This window comes from Alexandromys fortis, unplaced genomic scaffold (assembly GCF_014885135.2).
Source record: "Alexandromys fortis isolate MF-2015 unplaced genomic scaffold, M_Fortis_MF-2015_v1.1 scaffold_5, whole genome shotgun sequence".
Lineage (NCBI taxonomy): Eukaryota > Metazoa > Chordata > Mammalia > Rodentia > Cricetidae > Alexandromys > Alexandromys fortis.
Genome location: NW_026067924.1, coordinates 26380037 through 26405912, shown reverse-complemented (window position 1 = coordinate 26405912; position 25876 = coordinate 26380037). Strand labels below are relative to the sequence as shown.

Below are 25876 nucleotides of genomic sequence, written 5' to 3'. Positions count from 1 at the left end.
TTAATGAAAATAACTACACAGCACTTTCTTTTTTATTTCTCACTTGATAGAAACCACCATCTGCATCTACTTCCTCTTTTTTGTTAGGATACCTGTAAGTTCATTTTGCTTTTGTATCTCATAAATGTTCCTATTTACTTTTTATTTTTAAAATATTTAATATACATATACATGTGTGATATATTTTGGTCAAATCCATTTACCATTCTTTACCTTTCAGTTCCTTCCCTATCTCCACCATCTCTTTTCACTTATTGTGCTCATTTTTTCTCCCAATACCTGCTGAGTCCATTTAGTGTTGTCTGTATATGCACAACTATAGGACCATCTGTTGGAACATAGGTAGCCTTTGGGCCTGCATCCCTGAAGAAAATTGACTCTTCCTTCCCGAGCAGCCATCTATTGCTATTAGCTCCTTCTATAGGGGTAGAACTTTATTAGTTCCTCCTCATCCATTCTGAGTTATTTTAAGTATGATAGGGATTTAGCTGCCTTGGTTACCAGTCTTCCCATCACCTTATTCTAAATTGTTCCTGGTAAGTCTCTACAATTCTTGTTTTATTTTATATGTGATGTCTTCTTCTGATAACTGTATTACCCCCTCCATATCTGTATGTTGTCTGTACAATAACCTAGACTTCATTCAAATCTAAGAGAAGTTAAAGAAAGTAGTCCTTGTCACCCACTCTGGAAGTGTTTCTTGTTTTTGATTTGTAGTAGTAACTGCACTTGCTAAGTTTCCTTTTCTCTAAAAGCTACAAGATGTAAACATACTAAGTATATTTCAAGAATTTTGCCCAAAGTTTGCGTTTTGTACTTTCCTTGAGTCTCTATGTAAAACTATATTATGTGTGTTAGTGTAAGATATAAGCTTCTAAGAATCCTCAGGTGAAAATGAATTTGAAGCATTAACAGACTATAATGGTTTTAATTGATTGGTTTGTTTACAACACATTACTTTTTATTTTATTCAGTGATAACAAAATGTAATTATTCAGCTAGAATAGCTCCCTAGTTTTGTTCACAGTAAGGAAAGTCTGGAGCCTTAAAATATTTATGGGGAAAAAAATCCCCAACTCCTTGTGTTGTTTCTCATGAACTGATGATTATTGATAAAAGGTATCCTCACAAATAAAATATCAAGTGGCTTTTAAAGATCTATGAGGTTCAGAAGAGGAAGTAAACATGAGTGAAATATTAACATCTAGTAATGAAATACTTAAGTGTTATGTTAAGTTGCATACCAAATCATGGACTCGATTGGTGCTTGCCTATGACATTAGTGAAATCCCAAAAAAGTGGTTAGCATGTACTGAGAATCAAGAATTATCCTGGCAGTTAGAACAATGAAAGATAAACCATTCTCCTTCCTCAGTATCCACTAAAGGTTAGACAAGTAGATGAAGCCTATGAATGGTAAATAACAGCAGCATTAATTCAAGTAGCTATAGTTCTAATGAGAAATAAAACAAATTTACGTTTTTTAAAATTAAAACTGTATTATAAACAAAAATAATTTCTATTTACAAGAAGAAAACTAGACATTGACTATATTGAGATGTTTAGATTGATCTGCATTATATTACTTTTACATGAATGTATTGACTTAAATCTTGATTTATCTTGAAAGCTTTTAATAATTGAGTATCTTAGACTGTGCTGTAGAATGTGCAAGAACTCTCCTATTTGAAGGTACTGTTATTCTCCCATATACTACCATGAATACCTGGAAATGTATAGGCATAGGGTTAAGGCTTAAAATGTGAAACTCCTTCAGAGCTTGTTTTTGTTCTTAAATAAATGTCTAGGAAAAGAAAAAACTATCTTTTTTTACATTTGCATTCTACTTTAGAATTTTTTTCTAGAGTTCAGAATTCAAAATAGATATTTGTCATTATCTTTTTCTAAGTTCAGAGACTCCTCTTCCAAAATCCCTAAATCCTGAGATTAAAAAAATGTGTTCACTCTAAGAAGTTTCCAACCTGCAATGGATCAGACTTTGAATGACCCATTAGAGACATTTTTACATAGTTTGTGTTCATTGCAGTTACCCAAGACAGGACATTACATTAATAAGAGATGGATGTCACTGATAGAGCTTTCTAACTCTCACTGGTTCTCACGTCCTCATGCTTAACCCAGAAGAAATGCAGCAATTAAACTTTTCTGTAGCTTACAGTAAGTGTGTCATACAGTATGAGGAGTTAGGGGTTAACTCTGGTGATTCTCTGGCAGTGTGTCAAGTTTCAGTACTTATTTTCCATCCTGATTCTAGGAATTTAAGTTGAAGGCTTAAAATTGAAAAAAAAAAAAAAGTCTCTGTGAGACTTTGTGAGAGAGGATTTTTCAAGACCCTACCTCTTCCATTCCCATGTCTATATACTGTTAACTAATAAGAAACTTACGGCTTCATGTCCCATCAACTCCTTTCCTGTCACTGGCTAAGCCTAAGACTGGCTAAACAAGTGAAAATTAAATTTTTCAATCTCTCTTCTCCCCTTTGTCCCTCTCTCCCTCCCTTCCTTCTCCCTCTCTCTCACTTTCTCTCCCTTTCCCCCCTCTCCTCCTCTCTCTCCTTCTCTCCTCCTCTGTCTCTCTTATTGTTTTTTTTAACAATTATTATATGTACTCACTCATAAGTGGTCTTTAAACATAAAGCAAAGAAAACCAGCCTGAAAAATCACAATCCCAAAGAACCTAACAACAATGAGGACCCTAAGAGAAACATACATGGATCTAATCTACCTGGGAAGTAGAAAAAGACAAGATCTCCCGAGTAAATTGGGAGAATGGGGACCATGGGAAAGGATTGAAAGGGAAGGGGACCAGAAAAATATAGAGATCAATAAAATAATATTAATAATAATAATAATATCTCTACTACTACTACTTCTGAGTCACTTTTAGCTTTCAGTTTTATCGTTTTGTTTCCCTGTCCCGGTTTTTGTCAATGTTTTCAACCACATATACTGAACAAAATAGATGTATGTGCTTGACTCTGAAAATGCTCCCTAGTTTAATATTTACAGATGTATGTAACTAAAATGTATGTGTATGATGTTAAAGTTACTTGTGTGCTTATACTTTATATTACCAGGCAAACTATGGACAAGAAGTATGAAGGTTGCATACAACATTCTACATAAATTAGGTACAAAGCAAGAACCTATGGTACGGCCTGGAGACAGAGTAAGTGAAGTTCAAATAACTAGATAACTTCTGTTTTAAAATCCCAGGATTTAGCCTGTCCTTCCTCCTTAGTAGGGTGAGGTTGGATGTGAAAGACAAGTATGCACTCATTGTGAAACAGGTGTGACCATCAGATTGGGGAGTTTTGTGTGTTTTGCTGCTTTGATCAGTTTCCGTAGACTTCTTGGCCTGCTTTGTGGGAAGAAATCATGTGGCAGTAGTGGGATCATTATAAATTTATAATTGTCTCTTGTTTATTCATGAGCCCCCCACCCGAAAATATGCTTGTCCACACACACTGACGGCCTCAAATGAAGGCAGATACACATGAGACCTCAACCTCAAAGAATTAGTTTTAGTTAATATGCTTATACACACTCCTTATTCCTTTTCCAGCTTGTTCATCTAGCTGGTTTTCTAGCCATGTAGAAAGAAAATCGTGTATTCTAGAACTTAATTTTGTTTCTACCCACTATCCTGTATTGCTAAACAGCAACCATGACCAAATTTAGGATATACAGCTCCTACCTTCAGAACTGCCATTACAATCCGTTTATGCCATCTTGTTTATCTTATCAAAGTGTTCTTGCCAAAATTAATGAGGTGTACTTAGAACAGTTTTTAAAGACTCCATTTGGAGCTGCAGAATTAGAAACTGCAAAAATGATGCATATGTGCTAAATCAGTAGATTTATGTCCCTGTGAAAATACACCCACTGGTTTATAAAGAGTAAATACTGAGGGTACCTCAACATGCTAAAGGAGCTGGTGTGAAAATAGAGGCAGCATCCTGAAGAACATAGTGGGGTTACTAATTAAAAAATTATCATATAGGAACTTTCTGAAACTAGAGAGTAGGAAGGAACATTAAGAGAACACTGGGGCCAGGCAGTGGTGGCACACACCTTTAATCTCAGCACTCAGAAGGCTGAGGCAGGTGGATCTCTGTAAGTCCAAGGACAACCAGAACTGTCCCATGTAGAAACCCTGTCTTGAAAAACAGAGAGAGAGAGAGAGGGAGAGGGAGAGAGAGAGGGAGGGAGAGGGAGAGACAGAGAGAGAGCGCGCACGAGGATAGGATAAGCATTAAATTGGTTATGTAGTAGTCATGTACCACATACTGACATTCAGTGACAATTTGCATGTAGGATGACATCCCAGAAGATATTGCTTAATGAAGTCAGCCATTCTAATTTGCATGAGTACATTCTCTGATACTGTCATAATTATAAAACCATCTAAAACATTTCTCAGAAAGTATGTCTACACCAAAATTAAGTCTCTGATCATTTAAAAGGTATGGAGAAATTGGGTCAAATATTTATTACCTATGAATATAAAGGAAGCATGTTCAAAACATCAAATATATTCCAAAATGTGAAAATATATCAGAAAATCTTTGTTTCAGATACTTAAACACAAATTTCAGGGAACATAGCAAGATTGAAAGGGTAAATATGGGAAATGAAAAGGAAAACTGTTGTCCTTAAGATATGCCATACTGTTAAGGGGTATCGGAAAATATATTTAGTAATTACATCCAGCAGTAGTGGGTTATGATATTCTACTCCCAGATGGACTGAACTGAACACTTTGGATGAACAAGGAAGGACCAGGAACAATCAAACACTCATTAAATACTTAGCTATAGTAATAGGCAGTGAAAATATGCATGTACAACATAAGAGACTGATGTTGAAATTATGCCAGGACTGGTAATGTGAGGATTACTAGTAGTACATGTTTATAGATACATATGATGTGATGTGTCACACTTCATATTGAAATCTGTAAACCCTACGTCATTGGACATTTACCATGGCAATCAGGTGCAGTTTCTCTTATCGCTCTTTTTCTCATATGTTGAAACCAAGGCTTAGAGAGGCCCAACTTGTGCCTAAGATCCTAGAACTCACTAGTAGCTTAGGATCTGAATTGAGTTCTAACTGGGTCGAGCTCCCAAGCTTTTTGCTCAACTACCCACCTAGTAAAGAATTATACAAGCATTTAATTATTTATAGTTGTGAGAACTATATATCAGAATACAAGGAGTTATTTATGTAGATCAGTGAAAAAGAGTAAAAACACATTCTGTACAGTTTTTATGTATATGAAAATCATGTTTATGGAAGATAAGAGCAAAATTTTAAATGAGCTATTGTCTAGTAATGGTACTATGGTTGACAACTGTTAATATTTCCCTTCCAGATAAGTTGGGGAAAAAAGTATGGGACACCTATTAAAGTATTTTTTACTATGCACTTTGTATAAAACATTTTTCTCATCATCCATCACTTTTGAGATATATTTTTTGCTCTGTAGCCCATGCTGGCCCTGAACTTACAGCCCTTCTTCCTGAACCTCCTGAGTACTGACTGGCCTTACAAACCTGTACTATTGTTTTGGGATCTTGGCATTTTCATGCTGTTGTTTTTGGAAAGGTAAATCTTGCTGTTGTGTCTTGAACGTCTCCAGGTGGCGCTCGTGTTCCCTAACAATGACCCTGCTGCTTTCATGGTGGCCTTCTATGGTTGCCTTCTGGCTGAAGTTGTTCCTGTCCCCATTGAAGTGCCACTCACAAGAAAGGTAAAGAACTCTTGTTCATTAAACCTTAGATGGAGGTGACAGGCTCAGTGGTAGTTGAATGTGCTGGGTGAGAATGTGCCAACTACAGTTTTGTGAATGGCTTTTATCTTTGCTGTGCAAGTGCAGTGACATGTAATGGTTGTCTCTAAGGCTCAGAATAGGTTTTCATCAGTTTCATCTATTAAGGGAACAGTTATTCATTCACACAGCATGTCTCACCTGCAGGTGTGAGACCTCTTAGAGGTGGAGCTTATGCTTATTTGTTAGCACAACATGGAGCTGTTTTATCTCGATCTGTTTTCTCATTCCTTAGTATCATTACATAGAAAGCCAGACACATGAAAGCTCCACTGACTTGTCCTGACTGCGAGTGGTGGTCCTTGCCTTGTGTTCACTTGTCTTGTTATTGTCAAATTTCAGGTTTGCCTCTGATTGGTCATACCTTACTCTCTAATGAAGATGACTAATTTGCTGGTATCTTTATTGTGTATTCTTACTGTAGGACAAATAAAAAGCTAATATTGTGTACACTGCTCACAAGTGTAGTTGGTGGTCCCTATTATGATTTGCTGCCGCAGACACCAGGGCTGTAGAAGTTCTGGTCTTGGTGTTTTTAGGAATCTCTACACCATTTCTCAGGACCACTGTAATAGTTTTCAGGGTCTACTTTTCTTTACAATCTTGTCCTCACCTGTTACTTTTTACCTGTTTGATAAAAAGCCATTCCAACAGGTGTGAAATAATCTCACCGTGGTTTAATTTGCATTTTCCTAACAGTGCTGCTGAACTTTCTTTCCTGACCTGTGCCTGTAGAATCTAGGAGCCTGTTGGCCTGTTCACAGTTTTCTTATTTTTACCTGACTGCTTTTACCTGGGGACAAGTAGAAGTGGAATAAGACAAGTATATGAGTAGCGATCAAGTATATGAAACCTAATTCTTGCATCTCCCTGTTCAACGTCCTCTAATGTTACCTTAAAGGCCCCATTAACGCTCCTTATTCTCAACCCTAAAAATTGTTTAATGCCTAAGTAACAACTTGCCTTTCTTCCCCCTCTTATTCTGGTAGTGAAAGGGAAACATTTAGGCATTTTTACTGAGAAGTTGGTGACCCAATTTATAGTTTAGAACAGGGGAGTGGGACCAGAGAAAGCCAACCTACAACCTTGTTAGTGGGACTTGAATTGTCATTGTACATCTGAAAAATGAATGTCACTACCTCATGATGTCTGAACCTGTATATAATTCTGTCAGCCAAGTGAGTTTTCTAACCTGAAAAGTAAGTTAGGCCAAGATATCCTTGAGAAGCAAAGGTTATCCATAGGTGTGATGATCTGAATACAAAGTGATCACAGACCCGGTAATGCTGGCAGAATGAAGAACCTGACTCTGTGTGTGCCAGTGATAACAGAACTAAACAGCCTGTTCTGTCCTGGTCATTCCCTTCCTGCTGTAACTTGAACGGCTATGTAATAGCCATAGAGATCTATTGCTCTCTGAGCCTTTGTATATGCTGGTGTCTGGCTTTCTCCAGAGAATCATGGTTGATTGGTTGCTTGTGTTAGTAAATGTTTCCAAATGGAGACATACGGCACTCAACTGTAATCATAGCAGTAGGGATGCTGAAACAGGTGGGTTGCCCTCAATGAGGCCAATGTGGGCTACTGAATGAAACCCTGTCTGGAAGAAAACAAAAACAAGGAATGTTTTCAACACCATTTCAGATAGAACCTCTGGAAGGAGTAATGTCAGAGTCCTATTTGCTCACCACTTTTTCTAAACAGACTGGCATTTTGAAAGAGGTACTTGGTAGACCTGGGATCATGAACCACAGAAATAGATGGAAAATAGGAGTGGAGCTGCTGAAGGCTGTGGGGAGATGAGGAGCAGCTGCCTGCCAGGGTGAGGAGGGGCTGCTCCAGAAAGGGTATCCCTAGCTGAAGTGTCCTTATGTACACAGTATGGCAGACACTTGGGATTCACTTTCCTAACAGGCCTGGATATGGTACGTGAGTGTGGGGCATGTGTATTCATGTGTATTCATGTGTGAGGTATTGTACATACATGGATATGCTTCTGTGTGTGTGAGCATGTGCACACTCGTTTGTGCTTCTATGTTGGGTTCCTTGGGTATAAACATTTTCTATGCATATGCACTTGTATAGTGAGGATAATAAATGAGGCTAGCATGCTCAAAAATTTATAATTATTAACCTTGGATGATCTATACATGAGGATGTTTTCTCTTATTTCTGGCTTTGTGCATGCTTAAAGATTTCCATTATAAACACAGCATTAGAAGACATTAATTGATAGATGTATCTTAGACTAATATTTGATATGAGGATATGGGGAGTTACTGCCACAGAGGCCACACACAAGCAATTTCTGAACAATTACATTATCAGTTAGCCTTTTCTGTGTTGAATAAATTTTTGGAAATAAATAGAAATACTTAAATTGAGGTTTGTGGTAGCTTTTATTAAAGGGAAAGTTACAAACTTTGTAAAGGGCATGATCATCTGCTGCCTGTAGTGTTATAAACTGCCAGGAGTGTGATGGTTGGGAGTTGTAGTGGTTCAAGCCTGCCTCTCCCTGCCCTCTGAGTATGGTGTGTCTGCATATCTGCTCTCCCCTGAGAAAGAAACTATCTATCAGAGCCATTCTTATTTTTAGGGATGAAGTACTTAGTAAATGATGTCAAGGTCAGAGTGTGTGTCGGGGGGAATTTTCTCATTTCACATCTTTAGATATGACTATTTCCCTGACTTGGCCTCTCATCTGTACCTTTCCAGGGACCTTGCATACCACAAGTAGCTTTGGTGCTATGTGGAAATGTAGCTGTTTATCCTGTTTGGGGGTGAGGGACTGTAAGGACCACAAAGTTCTTTTTATTATTATTATTTTATTTTTATTTTTCCATTCAAATATTTACACTTCCTTCCCTCCTTTCAATCCCCTCCTGCTCCCCCACTCCCGCTCTTCCCTTCCCCTCCCTGCTTGAGAGAGGGCTGGGAACCCTCTCCTATGGGAAGTCCAAGGCCCTTCCCCCTACACCCAGGCCTAGGAAGCTGTGCAGCCATATAGACTAGGGTCCCAAAAAGCTAGAACAGGATGTAAAAACAAGCCCCAGTGCCTTTATCAATGGCTTCTCAGTCAGCCCCCATTGTCAGAAATAATCAGAGTCTGGTTTGATCACATGCTCGTTCAGACCTGGTCCAGCTAGATTGGTGAGCTTTTATTAGAACAGGCACACTGCCTCAGTTGGTAGATCAACCCCTCGCAGTCCTGACTCTTTTTTGACCTTTGTTTTGATGTAGTCTGATGCATCACGTCATCCTACTGTCTTGGTTGAATGTTGGATGTAGAAGGCTGTAGAAATTGGCTCTACTATGTATTTTGTGTTACCCTCTAGAGGCTGTTAGTGACTTGACAGATTTATCTGAAGCTTTTGTCTAGCCTCTGGAGTGGTACTTTGTAGAATAGGAGGTGCAATTAGAGAAAACATTTAATTCTAACAGCAGTCTTTAAATCTTGCTCCATTGTAATGCTTCCATTCTTTATATTGCAAGGCTGTCCTCCTTTTCTTCATATCATTTTCCTCTCCCACGTCTCACGTTCCTACTCTTTAAAATTTCTTTCAGTACTGGGGATTGAACACTCCAGGAATTCATACATGTCTAAGAAATGCTCTTTCAACTTAATTAGCTTTTAGGGGTCGATTTATATATATAAGTATATTGTTTGGGGGAAGGGCAGATTAGACTCCTGGCTTTAGACCCAAGTTCATAAGTGTCATGCTTTCTTATTTGTACCTATACTGCAACAAGAAGCTGTGAGTAACTCTGACCAAGTCACTCCCCACTGGGAGACAGCTGTGGTGTTTGCCTGACTCAGCAAAGTGTTCATAAATTTGAGAAGTAGCCCACTTCCTGCTGCTAAAACCTACCTCTTCTGCCTGCCTCACCTCATCAGAGGAGTAGCCTCAACTCTCGGATACCATGATATGTTTTTAGTTCCAGAAATGCTGGGTACTCTGAGATTTTGATTTTACTTTTTAAGCCACCAACACAGTAACAGAGCTGATGGGAGAGAGGTTGAATCTGGATGACTAGGCTGCTTATTATCTGTCTTTATGAGAAGCAGACTAGTTATAGGGACAATAAAACTCACAATGGGAGGCAACTACTGAAGCTGTTGTAGCCAGAGAGCCCCATCTGTGATATCTGTTGAAAGGTGACATTTAGTCCTGGCAGTTTGGTGCCTTCCTAGGCTTTCTGTCTCCAGAGTTACTGCCCTGTATCCATAGCCCATTTTAGGGTGCATTGGTTACTCCATTGATATGTGATCTACGCAACATGGTAAAGATGGTCCTGGTTGCCATTATTCTGGGTAAAAAGATTCCTTTTGGTTCTAACTCTACCAGGTGTGACATTTCAATATCCAGCCTTTGAGTGTGTGAAAATTAGGTTGCTAGGTATTCATGTTATAGATAATATATTATCAGAATATATTTCTCTCCATGATAATGAAACCTTAAAATCGTTGTCTTTGTTTTTTAATTAAAAAATTTATAAATATATTTTGATAATTTTATCCAGTCCTATAACTCCTCCCAAATTCTCTAAACCTTCCTACCCACCCAACCTTTTTATGTGTCAACTCACAACTACAAGTTCTCTCTTGCTCTTCTGTCTTGTCTTGTCTTTCTTCTCCCTCTCTTACACACACACACACACACACACACACACACACACACACACACACACACACACACAGTTCGGGGAGAAGAGTTTGAGGAGTGCAGTTCATTTCCATGTACCTTAGATGATAGAGCAGTGCTTTGGCAAGCAATACAGTTTTGTCTTAGATTCTTGTTGTTTGAGGAAGAGTTTCTGTTTGTAGCACTGGCTGTCCAGGAGCTCACTCTGTAGACTAGGCCAACCTCAAACTCACAGAGATCTTTCTTCCTCTGCCTCATAAATGCTGGGATTAAAGGCATGCACCACCACTGTCCAGCTTGTCTTAGATTCTGAATTCTTTCCTTGATCACCTTTTAGGATGCAGGAAGCCAGCAGATAGGTTTCTTGCTTGGAAGCTGTGGAGTAACTGTTGCTTTGACTAGCGATGCCTGTCACAAAGGACTTCCAAAAAGCCCAACAGGAGAGATCCCCCAGTTCAAAGGTATGCCACAGAGCCCCTAAGAATTTGCTTCCCCTTTCAACCTTTTATTCTACAGGCTAGCTCTTCACCTGTGGAAGAACATCCTATTGAGTCCAGGACAGGACTTTTCTAGCATGTCAACATTTCTGATAATACATTTAGTTCATAATCTGTGGGAGTGATGGGATGTGGCTGGTGGTATCTTGAGCACTCTTTTGATGATCCTGTCTTCAATTTAATGTATGGGAATTCTAGAGAGTCCATGTATATTAAAGTGGTGTTTGAGAAACAAGTGTGTAGTCATAAGAGGAGATTCTACAGACTTGTTTTCTAGGTCCTATTTATTTAAAAGGAATTTGTGATTTATTTCTAAGGTTGGCCAAAGCTGCTATGGTTTGTCACAGAGTCTAAACACCTCTCTAAACCTCCTCGGGACTGGTTTCCACACATCAAAGATGCAAATAATGACACAGCTTATATTGAGGTAAGATGAATGCCATCCTTCCCCAGGGTGGGTGTGTATACTGGGAAGAGGTATGCACGTCTCCTCATTACACTAGTTCCAGTGTGGAGAGACTCACAGTGTCTCAAATAGCTAGAAACTATTGAGTGGGGACCAGAAATATGTCAAAATCCCTTTCCATATTTCTGTCTCGTTTCAGTATAAGACGTGTAAAGATGGAAGCGTTCTTGGGGTGACCGTGACGAGGATAGCACTGCTGACACACTGCCAGGCACTCACACAGGCCTGCAGCTATACAGAAGGTGTGGATGATCCTGAGACTCCCTTGCATCTGGGTTTTTGGGGATTCACACTGACCAGGGATGCCTGATGGCTAGCTAGTTTGTGTGGTTCCTACTGGTACTCATTAAAGTAGCATTCTGTTTGTACCAATTCCATCCATCAGTTTGTGGACTTTAAGTAGGTGAGTTTAATTGAGTGCATCAGTTTGAGCTGGTGTTAAAGGCACAGGGACTGCAGTGGAAAGTCTGAAATGAGAATGCTGGCAATGGTGGGCTCTACCAGCCTTCTAGATAATGCATTTTTACTGTGTCCTCAAATGACATTTTTCCTTTTGTGTACCTATGTCCTCATTTAATATTTATCACATTCTTGAAGGCTCAGTCCCATAAGAAGTATTACAACCTTACCACATGGGTTTGGAGGTATTTGACTTACCTCACAGTTGGCACACGTGTGCTAATCTCTACCAACACATGAATATATATCTTCAGAAGCTATTTGTTTTTAAGTGCCATGTTTTATCCCACTTCTCATTGTTGAATAAGAAGTTTTGAGAATAGGGTTTTCCAAGAAGACACTTATTTTTCCTGGTGTGTTTTCTCCGGTTATGAGAAGTAGAGGTAGAGTGTGTGGCAGTAATCACAAGAATAGGTTTGAGTGGACACAGAGAAGGAAAAGCTAAAGCAACCCCTCCAAGAGCCTTTGGCTTGTTGCCCCAACTTCCTTTACAGGGAGAGCATAGTCACAGCAGATAACTCTATACTGATGTCAGTTTCTGGGACCTGAAGAAGCGAGTAGTGGTCCCTAAACCCACTAAGTGACTTTAATTTTTTTTGCTGCTCATGTGATCTTCCCATCCTTGCCCTTTTAAAGAATAATTTGTCTGTTAGACATGCCCTATTAATGGTTAGACTGTTTAACACTTAGAGACACATGTCCTCTAATCTCTGCTATTTTTTTTTAAAATCAAAACATAATGACTTGTGTGTCCTGGCCTGCATGCTTTGAAGTTCTGGTGCTGCCACCCTTTAGATATCAAAAGTAAATATAAACACATACATACATATATACATACATACATAAAATTTCTCTACTTTAAATTATAAAAAGGAATTTAGGATATATCCTTTAGATATCTATATTTCAAGTTAGTCTGTCTCCATATTTTATTCTCTCTGAGAGGAGAGCAGAAGATAGAATGAGCCTTTGGTATATATTACCAAGAGGAATGAGGAGATGCCCAGGCCACTGAGAAGTGGCCAGGAGCTGTGTGCAGGTGACTGAAGTACCTGTTTGATAAGAACAAGGTCAGATGAAGGCCTAAAATCCTCAGTGCTTGACTGTCCAGCATCACTGCCCCAGTCTTTGGAAATAATTGTTTTCAATAACGTTTTTACAGCTTTTTTCCTGTTCTTTTCCCTTTGGAATTCTCATCCTGTATTGCTTCAATATTACACCGTCCTTGTCTTGAGATATCTCCCTCCTTTAATGTTCCCTTAACTAGTATTAAAACAATTCTAATGTGAGAAAACAAGCCTGAACTGTCAAAATCTCTCCCCCCTCCATGTTTCCCTGTTAGGAAAACTAAGTCACATGTGGGAGAAATTAAAAAGAAAGGCCTAGGAAGGCAGGGCATAAATAGGATGATAATACTGTGTTTGGGAATATGTTGTTATGTGACAGTGTTTTCGAAGTCTCATTGTATGCCCAAGCTGGCTTTGAATTAACTGTATAGCCAAGCCTTGTGATCATCTTCTCTCAGCCTCTCAAGTGCTGTCTGTAATCACAGGCCTGCACCACCATGTCTGATAATGGTGAGATGTTTTCTAATGGTGATATGTTGGCAGCTATTGCTGCTTGCTGACATACCCAAATATTATCCTGAAAACACTCTCTAGCCTGATTAGCACTTTTTAGTCATCTATTAATGATTGTAAACTTTATGTGAAGATGGAGTAATGTGGTATTCTTATAAGATAGATGACCCCTCAGATGATGCATTTTCCTTGCAATTTCACTCATGCTGCTCTATAATGTCAAGTAAAAATGTGATTTTTTTTCTCTCATACAGCTGAAACCATTGTGAATGTTCTAGACTTCAAAAAGGATGTGGGGCTTTGGCATGGCATACTGACAGTAAGTAAGCCCTCTTCATGCAAGTGTGTCCAACTTTTGCAAAGTCCCATGTCACATTGTAAACATTGTGCCAAGAGTCATATTGTCCACTCAGACAGCTTATTGCAACAGTACAATAAAGACAACTGGACTCAGAAAAACTGGTTTGAATCTTGGACCCATATATTGAGGTAATAGCTAGCAGAGTAGCACTTTTAAGGCTTGGGCGTTGAAAGTTTCCTGCTGTTATTACTAGTGCCTTATCTGTCAAGATCACTTTCCTACTCTCAAGAGAATGTTCTTACTGGTTTTCTAAGAGTTGGGAGATCTGCTATTTGCAAGGGAGAAAAGGATTTTAGGCTTGTTTTTAAAATGAAAAATTTCCATGCATTATGGAGAGATATTTGTGTCATTATCAGTGCCACTTGCAAAGTGATGACTGAGCTGACTGTGAATGCTTTAGGAGAGAAATGACCTTAGATTTTAAATGTCTTGTTGGCTCTTAAAAAAAGAAAAGCAAAACAAAACAAACAAAAATGCATATTTGGAATTCCCCATCTATCTCATATAGGGCAGTTTGATGGACTTGTTTGTTTTCTTAGTGTTTTTAATGCTTAAACTTTATTTTCTGAAATAGAAAACTGCAATAATTTTATATGAATGATGAGGATATAAATATTGCAGTTTGTTATTTGTTGGTGAGCCAGATCTATTTGTATAATTCATGAACATATAAGTATCATATAGATAGTTCAGTAAGGCTTACTTCTAACATCTGGATGCTTTTATAAGTAGAGATGCAGAAAAATGGTTTGAAATGTTGGCATGTCGTGTGTACTGTTGCAGAGAAAATAACACAGATTTGGGGTTATAAGATTAAGAAACCGAGCTCAAGACTCTATTGTAGCTGTGACTCTATTGAGTGTCATATTCATATGTACAAGACACTTTTTTTTTTTTTTTTGGTTTTTCAAGACAGGGTTTCTCTGTAGCTTTGGTGCCTATCCCGGAATTAGCTCTTGTAGATCAGGCTGGCCTCGAACTCCCAGAGATCCCCCTGCCTCTGCCTCCCGACTGCCGGATTAAAGGCGTGCGCCTCCACCACCACCTGGCAAGACACTTTTTTTAAAGCACCGGAAATTAAATGCAGAACTTTTTCAATCTTTGGCAAATGCTTCCATTTATTTACAGCCTGGTTCTTTTGTTTTTTTGTTTGTTTGGTTGGTTGGTTGATTTTTTTTTTCGACACAGGATTTCTCTGTGTAACAGCCTTAACTGTCCTGAAATTTGCATTGTAGACCAAGCTGGCCTAGAACTTACAGAGATCCTCCTGCCCTTTCCTTCTAAGTAGTGGATTAAAGGTGTGTGCCACCACTCTAGTAGGGTTTTCTTTTTGAGATAGAGTCTAGGTAAGTTAGCTAGACTGGCGTTGAATGTGGAATCCTCGTGTTTCAACCTCCCAAGTAGCTGGGTGGCCTTGATAGAGTCAAAAAGAAATAGTCTTACCTGTTGTGTTTGGCATAAGAATAATGTGACTTGGTGTTAACTAAGCATGTAGCCCGTCTGTATTTGTGATACATGTGGTTCCATTGTCACATCCTCAAGAACATAAATGGTTGCTATCAGAGTTAGTACCTCTAGTAGCACATGATGTGGTTCTGATTATGCATTGTCTTCTCTATCCCTGCTTCCTAGTCCCCTCTGAAAGAATCACCAATTCTGCACTAGTGACTCATGTTGACCACACACTTTAATTCTGTTGTTCTCTATCCCTGCCTGCAGTACCTGGCAATTTGTGAGTCTTTTTGTTGACTCCGCTTAAAGCCACATGATTGAACACATTGTAGCATATGCTTAACCTCATCTTGGGGGTGCTTAAGCTCTGTCTCCTTAGAATGCAGTGGGAAGAAACCCTCAGAAGAAGCTAAGTTTGCATAGGTTCTGTGGAGACCTCATTCCTGGTGAGGAATGTACAGTAGTCTTTTTGTTTTCATTTGGAGCTTCTTCCTTTGATGCCATGACTGCCTAGTACACAGAGGCCAAGCCAAAGCACTGACTTGATGTTTACAGTCTGTAGTCCTTCCTAGGGTTGTGCTGTAGATCAATATATCTGCAAGATATGTGAGACTTAATCACAACCTATGTGCATTGACCATTTTTATCATCAACTTTTATCATCCACTTTAAGGAACTGACTAAGTGTCTTAATCAGTGTTGGCAAGGCTGGGAAGGGGACTGTGGTTCTGACACCTTTCCAAAGTTGCTTGCTTTATAGTCTGTTAACTAGCAACATGGTAACTAGTTACCATTTCTTGGTCATTTGACTAAGATTAAGTGTAGGATATTAGGGGTTAATCTTCCCACCTAGCTATATCTTGTGTGCATTTTCCATCTCATCATCCCAATCTAACTACCATTTCAAGTTTCTAATAACACTACTGTATTTACTTCTTCTTTGAAATTAACATTTTAGCTTCCACATATAAATAACACCATGCAGTATCTTGTCTTCCTGTGCCCTCCAGTTATACCCATATTGTAACACATGGCAGGGTTTTATTTTTATATCTTCAGAATATTTCACTGTGTATATATATATCACATTTTTTACCCATTCCTCCATTGATAGATACCTAGGTTAAATTTTTATCATGGCTATTTCAGATGATAGTGCTACAGTGACCTCATGAATGTGATGTGTCTTCAACATACTGACTTCTGTTCTTGGAAATATTTCAGCATTGATCCTAGTGGATCATATTGTAGTTGTCTTGTTATTATTACTTGTATTTGGGGTTTTGTATATGTGTGTTTTGCAGTCTTCAAACAATTTTTCACTTTGGTTATACTAATATACATTCCCACCAAGTTTCTTTGGGATTACTCCTCTGAGTATTTACTAGTATTTTTTTCTTATAATAACCATTCTGAGAGGTGTTAACTAATTTAGTTTTGATTTGCATTTGACTTGAATTTTTCTTATTTGCTGTAATGAGCACTTTTTCATAAATATCTTAGGTATTTATGTATCCTCTTCTTATTTTGAGTGTATGTAGTGTGTTGTATATGTGTTGTGCTCTTTGTATGTGCCCATATGTGTGTGGTATATGCACTTGTTAGTGTAGATGTATACAGATTTCTGTGCACATGTGTACATATGTGTATGGAGAAGCTAAAGTTAAAAGTTTGGCCCCTTTATCTTTTTGAGACAGGGTTTTCTCTTTCTGAAACTGAAGCTCATTGATTGGATTAGACTGGCTAACCAGTGAGCTTCAGGGATTACCCTGTCTGTGCCTCTTCACTCCCCTAAGTGTTGGAGTTACAGACACAGAGCACCATATACATTTTTTCATGGGTATTGGTGAATCAGAGCTTATGTTCTCATGTTTACCTGGAAGGCACTTCACCAAATAAACCATTTTCCCAACCCTGTGCATTTACTTTTGAAAAATGCCTTTTGAGATTCTTTTTAATACAAGGTTTTAATGAGAAAAAGATTTGGAATTTAAATTCTTTGACTCATTAGTAGTCGAGGAGCAAAGAGGATGAGCTAATCTCCAATAGGTCACTTTGTCTTACAGGATTGTACCAGAGTGTACCTTAGTAATACCGAGCCTCACTTGAGTCAGCCTTGTTCTTGTCCCCCTAAATATCCCCTCATGTTAGTCAACCTCAGTACTTCTTTGAAGTGCTCTTGTTTATTTTTCTGCCTGCCAAGCCTTGGCTTGTTTTCCCTGTGTCAAAACAGCCCCCCCTCTTGTATCCCAACCTCTTTTCTTACCTCTTGTGTTCATCGTTGGTTTCAGAGTGTCATGAACATGATGCATGTCATCAGCATCCCGTACTCGCTGATGAAGGTAAACCCTCTCTCCTGGATCCAGAAGGTCTGCCAGTACAAAGGTTGGTCTCTCCTGGTGACAAGATAATTCACCATTCCCGATGGATTGCAATTACCTGTCTTTTCTCAGCTTCACACAGTCTGGCAGTGACATATCATTACTTCTGTTTTCCTTTGTAGCAAAAGTGGCTTGTGTGAAATCAAGAGACATGCATTGGGCACTTGTAGCACACAGAGATCAGAGAGATGTCAACCTGTCCTCCCTTCGCATGCTAATAGTGGCTGATGGAGCAAATCCCTGTAAGTGAAGCATCAATTGTAGATTCAAAGATGGGAAGCCCCAGAGTTCCTTGTGTTCCACAAGTCGTTCTTGTCACTTTGATGTTTTGTTGTTGTAGTTGTTTTCCTAATCTGTGTCTTGCTTGAGATTGTCTTAAAATAACCAAGCAGTGTTCTTCTTGACCAGGATAACAGAGTGGTTACGGACAAGGTGTTTACAGACTGCAGTCCCATAATCAAAAGAAATATCCTGGTTCTACAGAGACAGTTTTCAAATTTTGCTTTCTCAACTCTACAGTGGCATAATGCTTGAGGATTAAAAGGGTCAATTCCTAAGTATAATTCTTTCACATAGAATAAATCCCCAGGAAATACTATTTTATTGTCTACTATAGTTGTGCTGATCAGCATTAAACTTTATTGATTGATTGTTTTTTTGAGACAGGGTTACTCTGTGTAACAGTCCTGGTTGTCCTGGAACTCACTCTGTAGACCAGGCTGGCCTCAAATTTACAGACATTCACCTGTCTCTACCTCCCAGGTGCTGGGATTAAAGGTGTGCACCACATCCCCTGGCTAAGCTATCATTTTTAATAAAACTTAGTTATAAAATACTTTAACAAAAACTCACATAAAATAAGTTAGCATTTTCACAAAATATTCTTTATATACATTGAAATAGCTTGTTTTCATGAAACAGGTCTATAAAGTCTGAAGCCATGTTTCAGAATAGAACTGAATGAAAGATTGTTTCTGACCTTATCTGTAGACGGGGATTAGCTGTATTTCTAAATTAAAGCAGGCTATGCTTTCTTGATGTCTGATTGATGAAAGTGAGCTTAGAAACAATAACTTGATTTACAAAATGATACCTTTACTTAAAATAATTGGATAAACTGTGAACTAATTAATTAATTAATTTTAATATACATCACCACAAAACATCTTGCATAAAACAAAGTAAATTTGTATTAGAAAGTCAGATATTTCATGGGATGTTAGCAACTAATCAAACATTTTCTTTGTTTAGATTGACACATTTTTCTGGAATCCGCATACTGAAAATGATAGACCAGGTTTCAGGAAAGTTAATAAAATAAATTCATTAGTCAGCAAAAAATTCATTTGCGTTAAATATAGAAGTTGCAGTTTTTGAATTATTTTTCTAAAGGCTTGTCAATACTATCTTTTAATGTAACAAATAATAAATTGTAGCTAATATTTTGTTTCTCCAAGGTGCCTAATTCTGTTTATATCTGAATCCCAACTTCAAAATTATTTTGGGATAATTTTAAGTCAATCACAGTGTTACACTTGTCTGACCATTGTCCCTCTTTCCCTCCAGGGTCTATTTCTTCTTGTGATGCGTTTCTCAATGTCTTCCAGAGTAAAGGCCTTCGACAGGAGGTCATCTGTCCCTGTGCCAGCTCACCAGAGGCCCTCACTGTGGCAATCCGGAGGTACTGGGTCATGTCAGTTTATAGTATACAGCTATCCCAGTGGAACAACTGGAAGGGGGAAGTCACGGTAGTTAGTACTTAGTGTGAACATAGGAATAGCCTTCCAAGTTTTCCATGGTGAGTTTCTTTCTATCTTACAGGTAAGACTGAATTCCCTTGAATTTTCTAGATCGGTTAGTTAGAGAAATATTAATGATTTTCTCCAGTTTCGTTGTCTTTCCTGAGTTGTTAGAACTGTGTATAGGAATATGGGGGACCCACATGGTTTTTCAGGATTGGCTTGTATACATCTTTGGTTTTTAATTTAGGGGATGGAATGAAGTAAATGTTAAACCATGATCCTAGATAATGTGGTTTCATTTTCATTTCTACTTTTTGTCCCATGGAAAAATGTACTTTAAGAAACTTAGCCAGATATAGAAACACACACCTTTAATCCCAGCATATGGGAGGCAGAGGCAGCTGGATCTCTGTGAGTTCAAGGCCTACCTGGTCCACCTATTGGGTTTCAAGCCAGGTAGACATCACATAGTAAAAGATCCTGTTGCAGAAAAAGAAAGGAAAGGAAAAGAAAGCCTGGTTTTCTGAGGCTTTGAGCAGCATGGTAGTACATCAGGAACACTAAGGACTGTGATTACCAGCTGTCTAACAGCCTGGCCACTGAGTATTCTGAGATGCTTTTGCAGGGAGAAACATTCACTGTCCATCATAAGTCACTCCACCTTGCTTCAGAACAGTACAGGGGAGGGGAAGTAGTTATAGAGATGTAAAATTTATTCTGCTTCAGTGAGAAAGGCCACACCTTGTAAGGGGATACAAAGAAGGATCACCTGATAAGCATCAACAGTATTTGGAGCTGGTTGTCAAATGTCACTCCAGCCTCTCAGTTACCAACACCAACATAAAGAAGTGGTAGCAACATACAGGTCTTTAACACTTGTAAATTATTTTTCACTGCTTTAGGGCCTACCTCTAAGTGGCTTTTATTCCATGCAATGGATGTGTACTCCATTACATTTGAGAATGCAGTGTTCTAAAGTAGAAGCTGTGCTTAATTTCAGTAGAAGAGAATATGTTCTTTTCCTAATTAAATTCAGTGGGTCATACACATGTGAAAACCAAAGTCATGAAAGTAGTAGGTGAACTTGTTTAGAAGAGTCTTCACTTGAGTGAGAAGGAGATGAATATGAAGGGAGAGTAATGGGAGGATGAGAACCACCAAAGCACATTATACATATGTTTGAAATTGTCAAATAATTAATAATTTATAAAAATTAAAAATAGAGCTTCCTACTAGGTAAAAAGGAGGGACGCTAAGCGAGACACACATGGAGGGCCCCAGGAAAGGTAAATAGTTAAGATCTCTTGGGTAAACTGGGAAGGGGAGTTGAAGGGAGCAAATGGGGGACGGGAATATGAGATGGCTGAGTTGGGGGAGGAATGAAAGTGATATCTTGACATAGGGAGCCATATGGACAATGTGTGTGGAGGGGAGTCAAGATCATGATTGGGCAAACCACAGAGACAGCTGATCCGAACTAGTGGGAGCTCACAGACTCTGGACTCACACCCGGAGATCCTGCATGGGACCGAACTAAGCCCTCTGATTGTGGGTGACAGTTGTGTGGCCTGATCATTTTGGGGGAGGGGACCCTGGCAGTGGGACCAGAATTTACCCTGGGTACATGAACTGGTCTTTTAGAGCCCATTTCCCTTGGTGAGATAGCTTGTGGGGGTGGGGGGGTTGTTCCTGCCTCAACCTGGTATACCTGACTTTGTTGACTCCCCAAGTGAGGTCTTACCCCCTCTGAGGAGTGGATGGGGCAAGTGGGAGGGGGAGGAAGGGGGAACTAGGGCTGGTATGTAAAATGAAAAAAATTGTTAAAAAAATAGAGCTTCCTGAAAGTATTGATCTGAAGAGTTTATTAGTTACTTTTCTTGTTGGTGTGATGAAATACTTGACAAAAGCAGCTTAGGAAATTTTTGTCTCACAGATTGAGGATTATATATGGTTCATTAGGTCAGGGAAGGCATGGTAGCAAAAATATGAAGCAACAGTTTACATTGTATCAATAGTCAAGAGGTTGAGAGAGACAAATGCTGGTGTTCAGCTAGCTTTCTCCTTTTTGTTCAGTTGGAACCCAGTTTATAAGATGATAACACTTTTAGCATGTGTCTTCTATCCTCAATTAACTCTTTCTGCAAATACCCTTATATTTTCCCTAAGAGGTTTATTTCCTAGGTAATTCCTCTTCCAGTGAAGTTTACAATAAAATTTAACTATTATGGATAATTTCCATAGGTAAGAAAACATGTGATGTTTTTAGATTTTTGTTATACTATTAACTAGATTGTAGGCCTGAGAAAATGAAAATTTCCAAAATATGAGCCATGTCAAACTAGAAATTATGACTGTCACATCTTTAAGTGGATGCTGAAACATGTTATTGGCAGAGTCTAGTCTCCATCCTTTAGAAGTAGTATACTTTAGGTACTCTCCACATGTTTGGATTTGACTGGATAATTTGCTCTTCCCTGGAGTATGTTCTTGATAGTGAGATTTTCATTGAAGGTCTTGAATGTTATAAAACATCATCACAAAAAATGTCTGAGTTCATTGATCTCAAAGGACACTGTTTTCATTACCATTTTTAAAGTGGTGTTAACTGAGAAGACGGAATATGTGATATGATCACTGGGGCTGATTTTGTTATTTTTACTGTTGGTTTTGTTTTCTTGAAACACAGAGTCTTGATATGTAACTTGGACCCTGTTCTGTTGCTGTGAAGAGACTCCATGGCCAAGCCAGCTTTTATAAAAGAAAGTATTTAACTTGGGCTTGCTTACAGTTTCAGAGGTTTAGTCCATTACTCATCATGGCAAAGAACATAGCAGCATGTAGGTGGGCATGGCACTGGGTCAATAGCTGGGAGCTACATCCTATACACCACTATAGGCAGCAGGCAGAGAAAGACACTGGGGCCGGCATGTGCTTTTTGAAACCTCAAAGCCAATCCCCACTGATATACCACTTCCAATAAGACCACACCTCCTAATCTTTCTTGCATAGTAACACTTCCTGATAAGCAAGCATTCAAACATATAAGCCTATAGTGGCCATTCTTATTTAAACCACCACAGAGCCTTCCTGCCTCAGCCTCACAAGGATCAGGATTATAAACATTTGTTACCATGTCTGGGTACCTTGTCAGAATTTTTGCCAAATGATTTCACTGACAAATTCTCATGTAGACTTGTTTTTTTCTTCAGAAATTTAAAGATTTTAGGTCAGAAAAGGAAAGATTTGTCATTTTGAGAGTCAACATATTTATGTATAATCTTGAACTATTTTCAGTAAGAACATTTTATAAGCCTTAAGAATTTCATTTATTCACTTTTATGTCCTTGCATTCAATCCTTGCTGTTTGACATCTCTGGCACAAGCTAGTGTATGTCTCTTGGACTCTATCACTCATACTTGTAGCTGTAGTTCCTACAGTACTGCCCCTAACATGGAATGCTAAAGTTGTTTTGTGCAAGCTAATGTGACTGAGATTGTTACCACAGGACATACAGGAGATATAAACAATTTCTATAAGATCTGTGAGTTTTAAATTTCCATAGAAAAGAAGAAAATATCTGGAAATATGTAAGAGGTTAGGGTAAAGTGCCTAGTATATAAGCATTAGTCCTCACTATCTGTGTTTTGAAAGCAGGCATGGGTTGTGGGCACATAATGCACATCTATAATTGTAGCACTGGGGAAACAGAGACAGAAGAAGATCCCTGAGTAAGACTTATTGGTCAGCCAGTTCAGACAAATGGTTGAGCTCCAGGTTCAATGAGAGATCCTGTCTCAAAATAAAAGGTCGAAAGTGGTTTAGGAAGATACCTCATGTCAACCTCTGACCTCCACATTTACACACACACACACACACACACACACACACACACAGATATACACAAGAAAGAAAAATATTATAATACTAAGTAGGTGCTGTAACAAGTACATCTTCAGTTTATCCTCATTTCCCATGAAGCACATCACCATGTATTCTCTGGAAACATAGTAGAATATGAGATCAAATTCTGTGTTCAGTGAGCAAATGTGATCAGGAAGTAATAAGCCCAACTATTTTCTATGGTTTTACAGCACAAATTTCTTTCTTAGTTAACTCAGCTGGTAGGAAATAATATACATCTTGACAATTCAGTTCCTACCTACAATATGGGTCTAAATTGGCTCCACTGAAAATCCAAGTGATCCAATCCCTAGAAATAACTTTACTTTCTTCTCCAAGTTTTGACTAAGTAAGAAAAGTGGCCCCTCTCAGAGCACCTTATTGGTTCCATTTCTCTTCCCATGTCAGGGGACTACCTCTGCCTCAAGGTGCCATCTTCCCTTTGCTACACAGAGAGGAGAATGGTATGCTTCTTCTCTGATGGTGCCATCTCTGTTTATATCTCTGGAAGACAATGTTCCAAGTCAAGGGATACTTCAGTCCTTTAGAGTTTGCCTGACTGGGTTTAGCTCACCTGCACAAAATCCACCCCCAGTTCCTCTGAATGATCTGGGAAACAGTAGAGGAATGGGGTTTTATACTGGTCCTGGTGTTGCAAATAAGATCCTTCTGTACCTATGCCCTCTGCATAACTATCTACACAAAAGTTAAAAAAGGGGAACATACTATTTTTAAGAGCATTTGAATAAGAACATAGCATAGGTCTGACAGAAAACTAAGAGCTTGATTCCCTTTTTCCCCCATATACCTCTTTATTCACAAATGTATATTCTCTATAAATGAGCTGTATCTCTATTTTTGTGGGTTGGCAACCACAGACAAGACCATCACCTCTTTGGTGGGTATAGGTGTCATTAGAGAAAGTATCAACCAGTCTGCTCTATATTTTCCTTTTTTCCTCATGTGATAAAATACAGGGATATGACACATGGCATCTAAAGGGGACACAATGACCCAGTCCCTTTTACTTTGAATCCATATTCCAGGCACACTGGCATTCTGCCACTGAAGCATATTTACAGGGAGTGATAGCATGGCATCAATGTGAAAGTCAGACATGCTGATAACAAGTTCCCCAGGCTCTTCCCCTAAGAAGACAAGGCCCATGAGCATTACCTACTACATGATTCGTTTAATTCTATTATGTAGTATAAAGTTACTATGGGAAATGTTGAGGAAAACAAGGGATGGGCCCACAGTTTTTCCACTACAAGGAAAAAGAAATGTTTGACTCATACACAGAAAGTGATCCTTTATTGGAATTGTATACTGAAGGTGATGAACCAAGGTAGCAGAAACTAGAGAAACAGTGCATATAGCTGGGAAGGGGAAGTTCTCGACCTTGTTCAGAGTGAGTCCGTCAGTATTCCAGTGTGCCCATGCCACGTAAAGCCATGCTGATCTGAAAACAAGTATAGAGATCTATTGCCACAAAGTTGAGGGTACTATAAATATTTATCAGGATAATTATATAACAATTTAAGAAAAGGCATAGCCTAGCAAGGTATGATCCATGCCCATATTACCATATATTTAAATGCTAAGAAGGAAGGATAACCTTAACCCAAGAGTTGAAGACAAGCCTGGGGAACATAGATCATTAGCTCCCCCAAAAGAGACTGAATCAAGATTTCAAACATTTATGGTAAAAATACATCTCCTGAGCCCAAAACACTATAAATATTTACTGACAAATTTGTCAAGGTCATTGTCAATGAAATGGAATGCCAAACTAGTATGTAATGCTAATGAAACATGGATGTTACACTGTTACTGTTCCCCAGAGACACTGAGTATAGCTGGCAAGACAGTCCCTATAAGGATTAATGATAAGGAATAGTTGTGTGGGGACATGCTACTAAGTCATCCCAAAGTGAACTTGCTATGATAGGCAAAAACCTGGCATATTTTTTTTTGAAGCAGTAGTTCTCAACCTATGGGTTTTGGCCCTTTTAAGGGTCCAATGACCAGTTCACAGGATCACATATCAGAGATCCTGCATATCAGATATCTATATTATGGTTCTTAACAGTAGCAAAATTGCAGTTTATGAAGTAGCAACAAAAATAATTTTATGGCCGGGCGATGGTGGTGCACGCCTTTAATCCCAGCACTTGGGAGGCAGAGGCAGGCGGATCTCTGTGAGTTCGAGACCAGCCTGGTCTACAGAGCTAGTTCCAGGACATGCTCCAAAACCACAGAGAAACCCTGTCTCAAAAAAAAAATATTTTTATGGTTGGGGGGTCACCACACATGAGGAACCGTACTAAGGCTCACAGAATTAGGAAGGTTGAGAACCATTCTTCTTTTTTTTTTTTTTTAATTTATTTATTTATTTATTAAACATTTCTGTCTCTTCCCCACCGCCGCCTCCCCTTTCCCTCCCCCTCCCCCAACCAAGTCCCCCTCCCTCGTCAGCCCAAAAAGCAATCAGGGTTCTCTGCCCTGTGGGAAGTCCAAGGACCACCCACCTCCATCCAG

The 25876-nt window shown here is 38.9% G+C and overlaps 1 protein-coding gene across 3 annotated transcripts in view; it reads left to right on the top strand.

Moving 5' to 3' along the window:
• The window catches only part of Dip2c (disco interacting protein 2 homolog C), a 353635-nt gene that overhangs the window by 221797 nt on the left and 105962 nt on the right, over positions 1–25876 (top strand). For all 3 annotated transcript variants that reach the window (XM_050142287.1, XM_050142289.1, XM_050142290.1), the window contains 9 exons: positions 3098–3189; positions 5665–5775; positions 10834–10957; positions 11311–11420; positions 11599–11701; positions 13753–13817; positions 17603–17696; positions 17815–17934; positions 19259–19373. In XM_050142287.1, coding sequence (XP_049998244.1) covers positions 3098–3189; positions 5665–5775; positions 10834–10957; positions 11311–11420; positions 11599–11701; positions 13753–13817; positions 17603–17696; positions 17815–17934; positions 19259–19373 — 934 coding nt within the window. The remainder of the gene's footprint in view (positions 1–3097; positions 3190–5664; positions 5776–10833; positions 10958–11310; positions 11421–11598; positions 11702–13752; positions 13818–17602; positions 17697–17814; positions 17935–19258; positions 19374–25876) is intronic.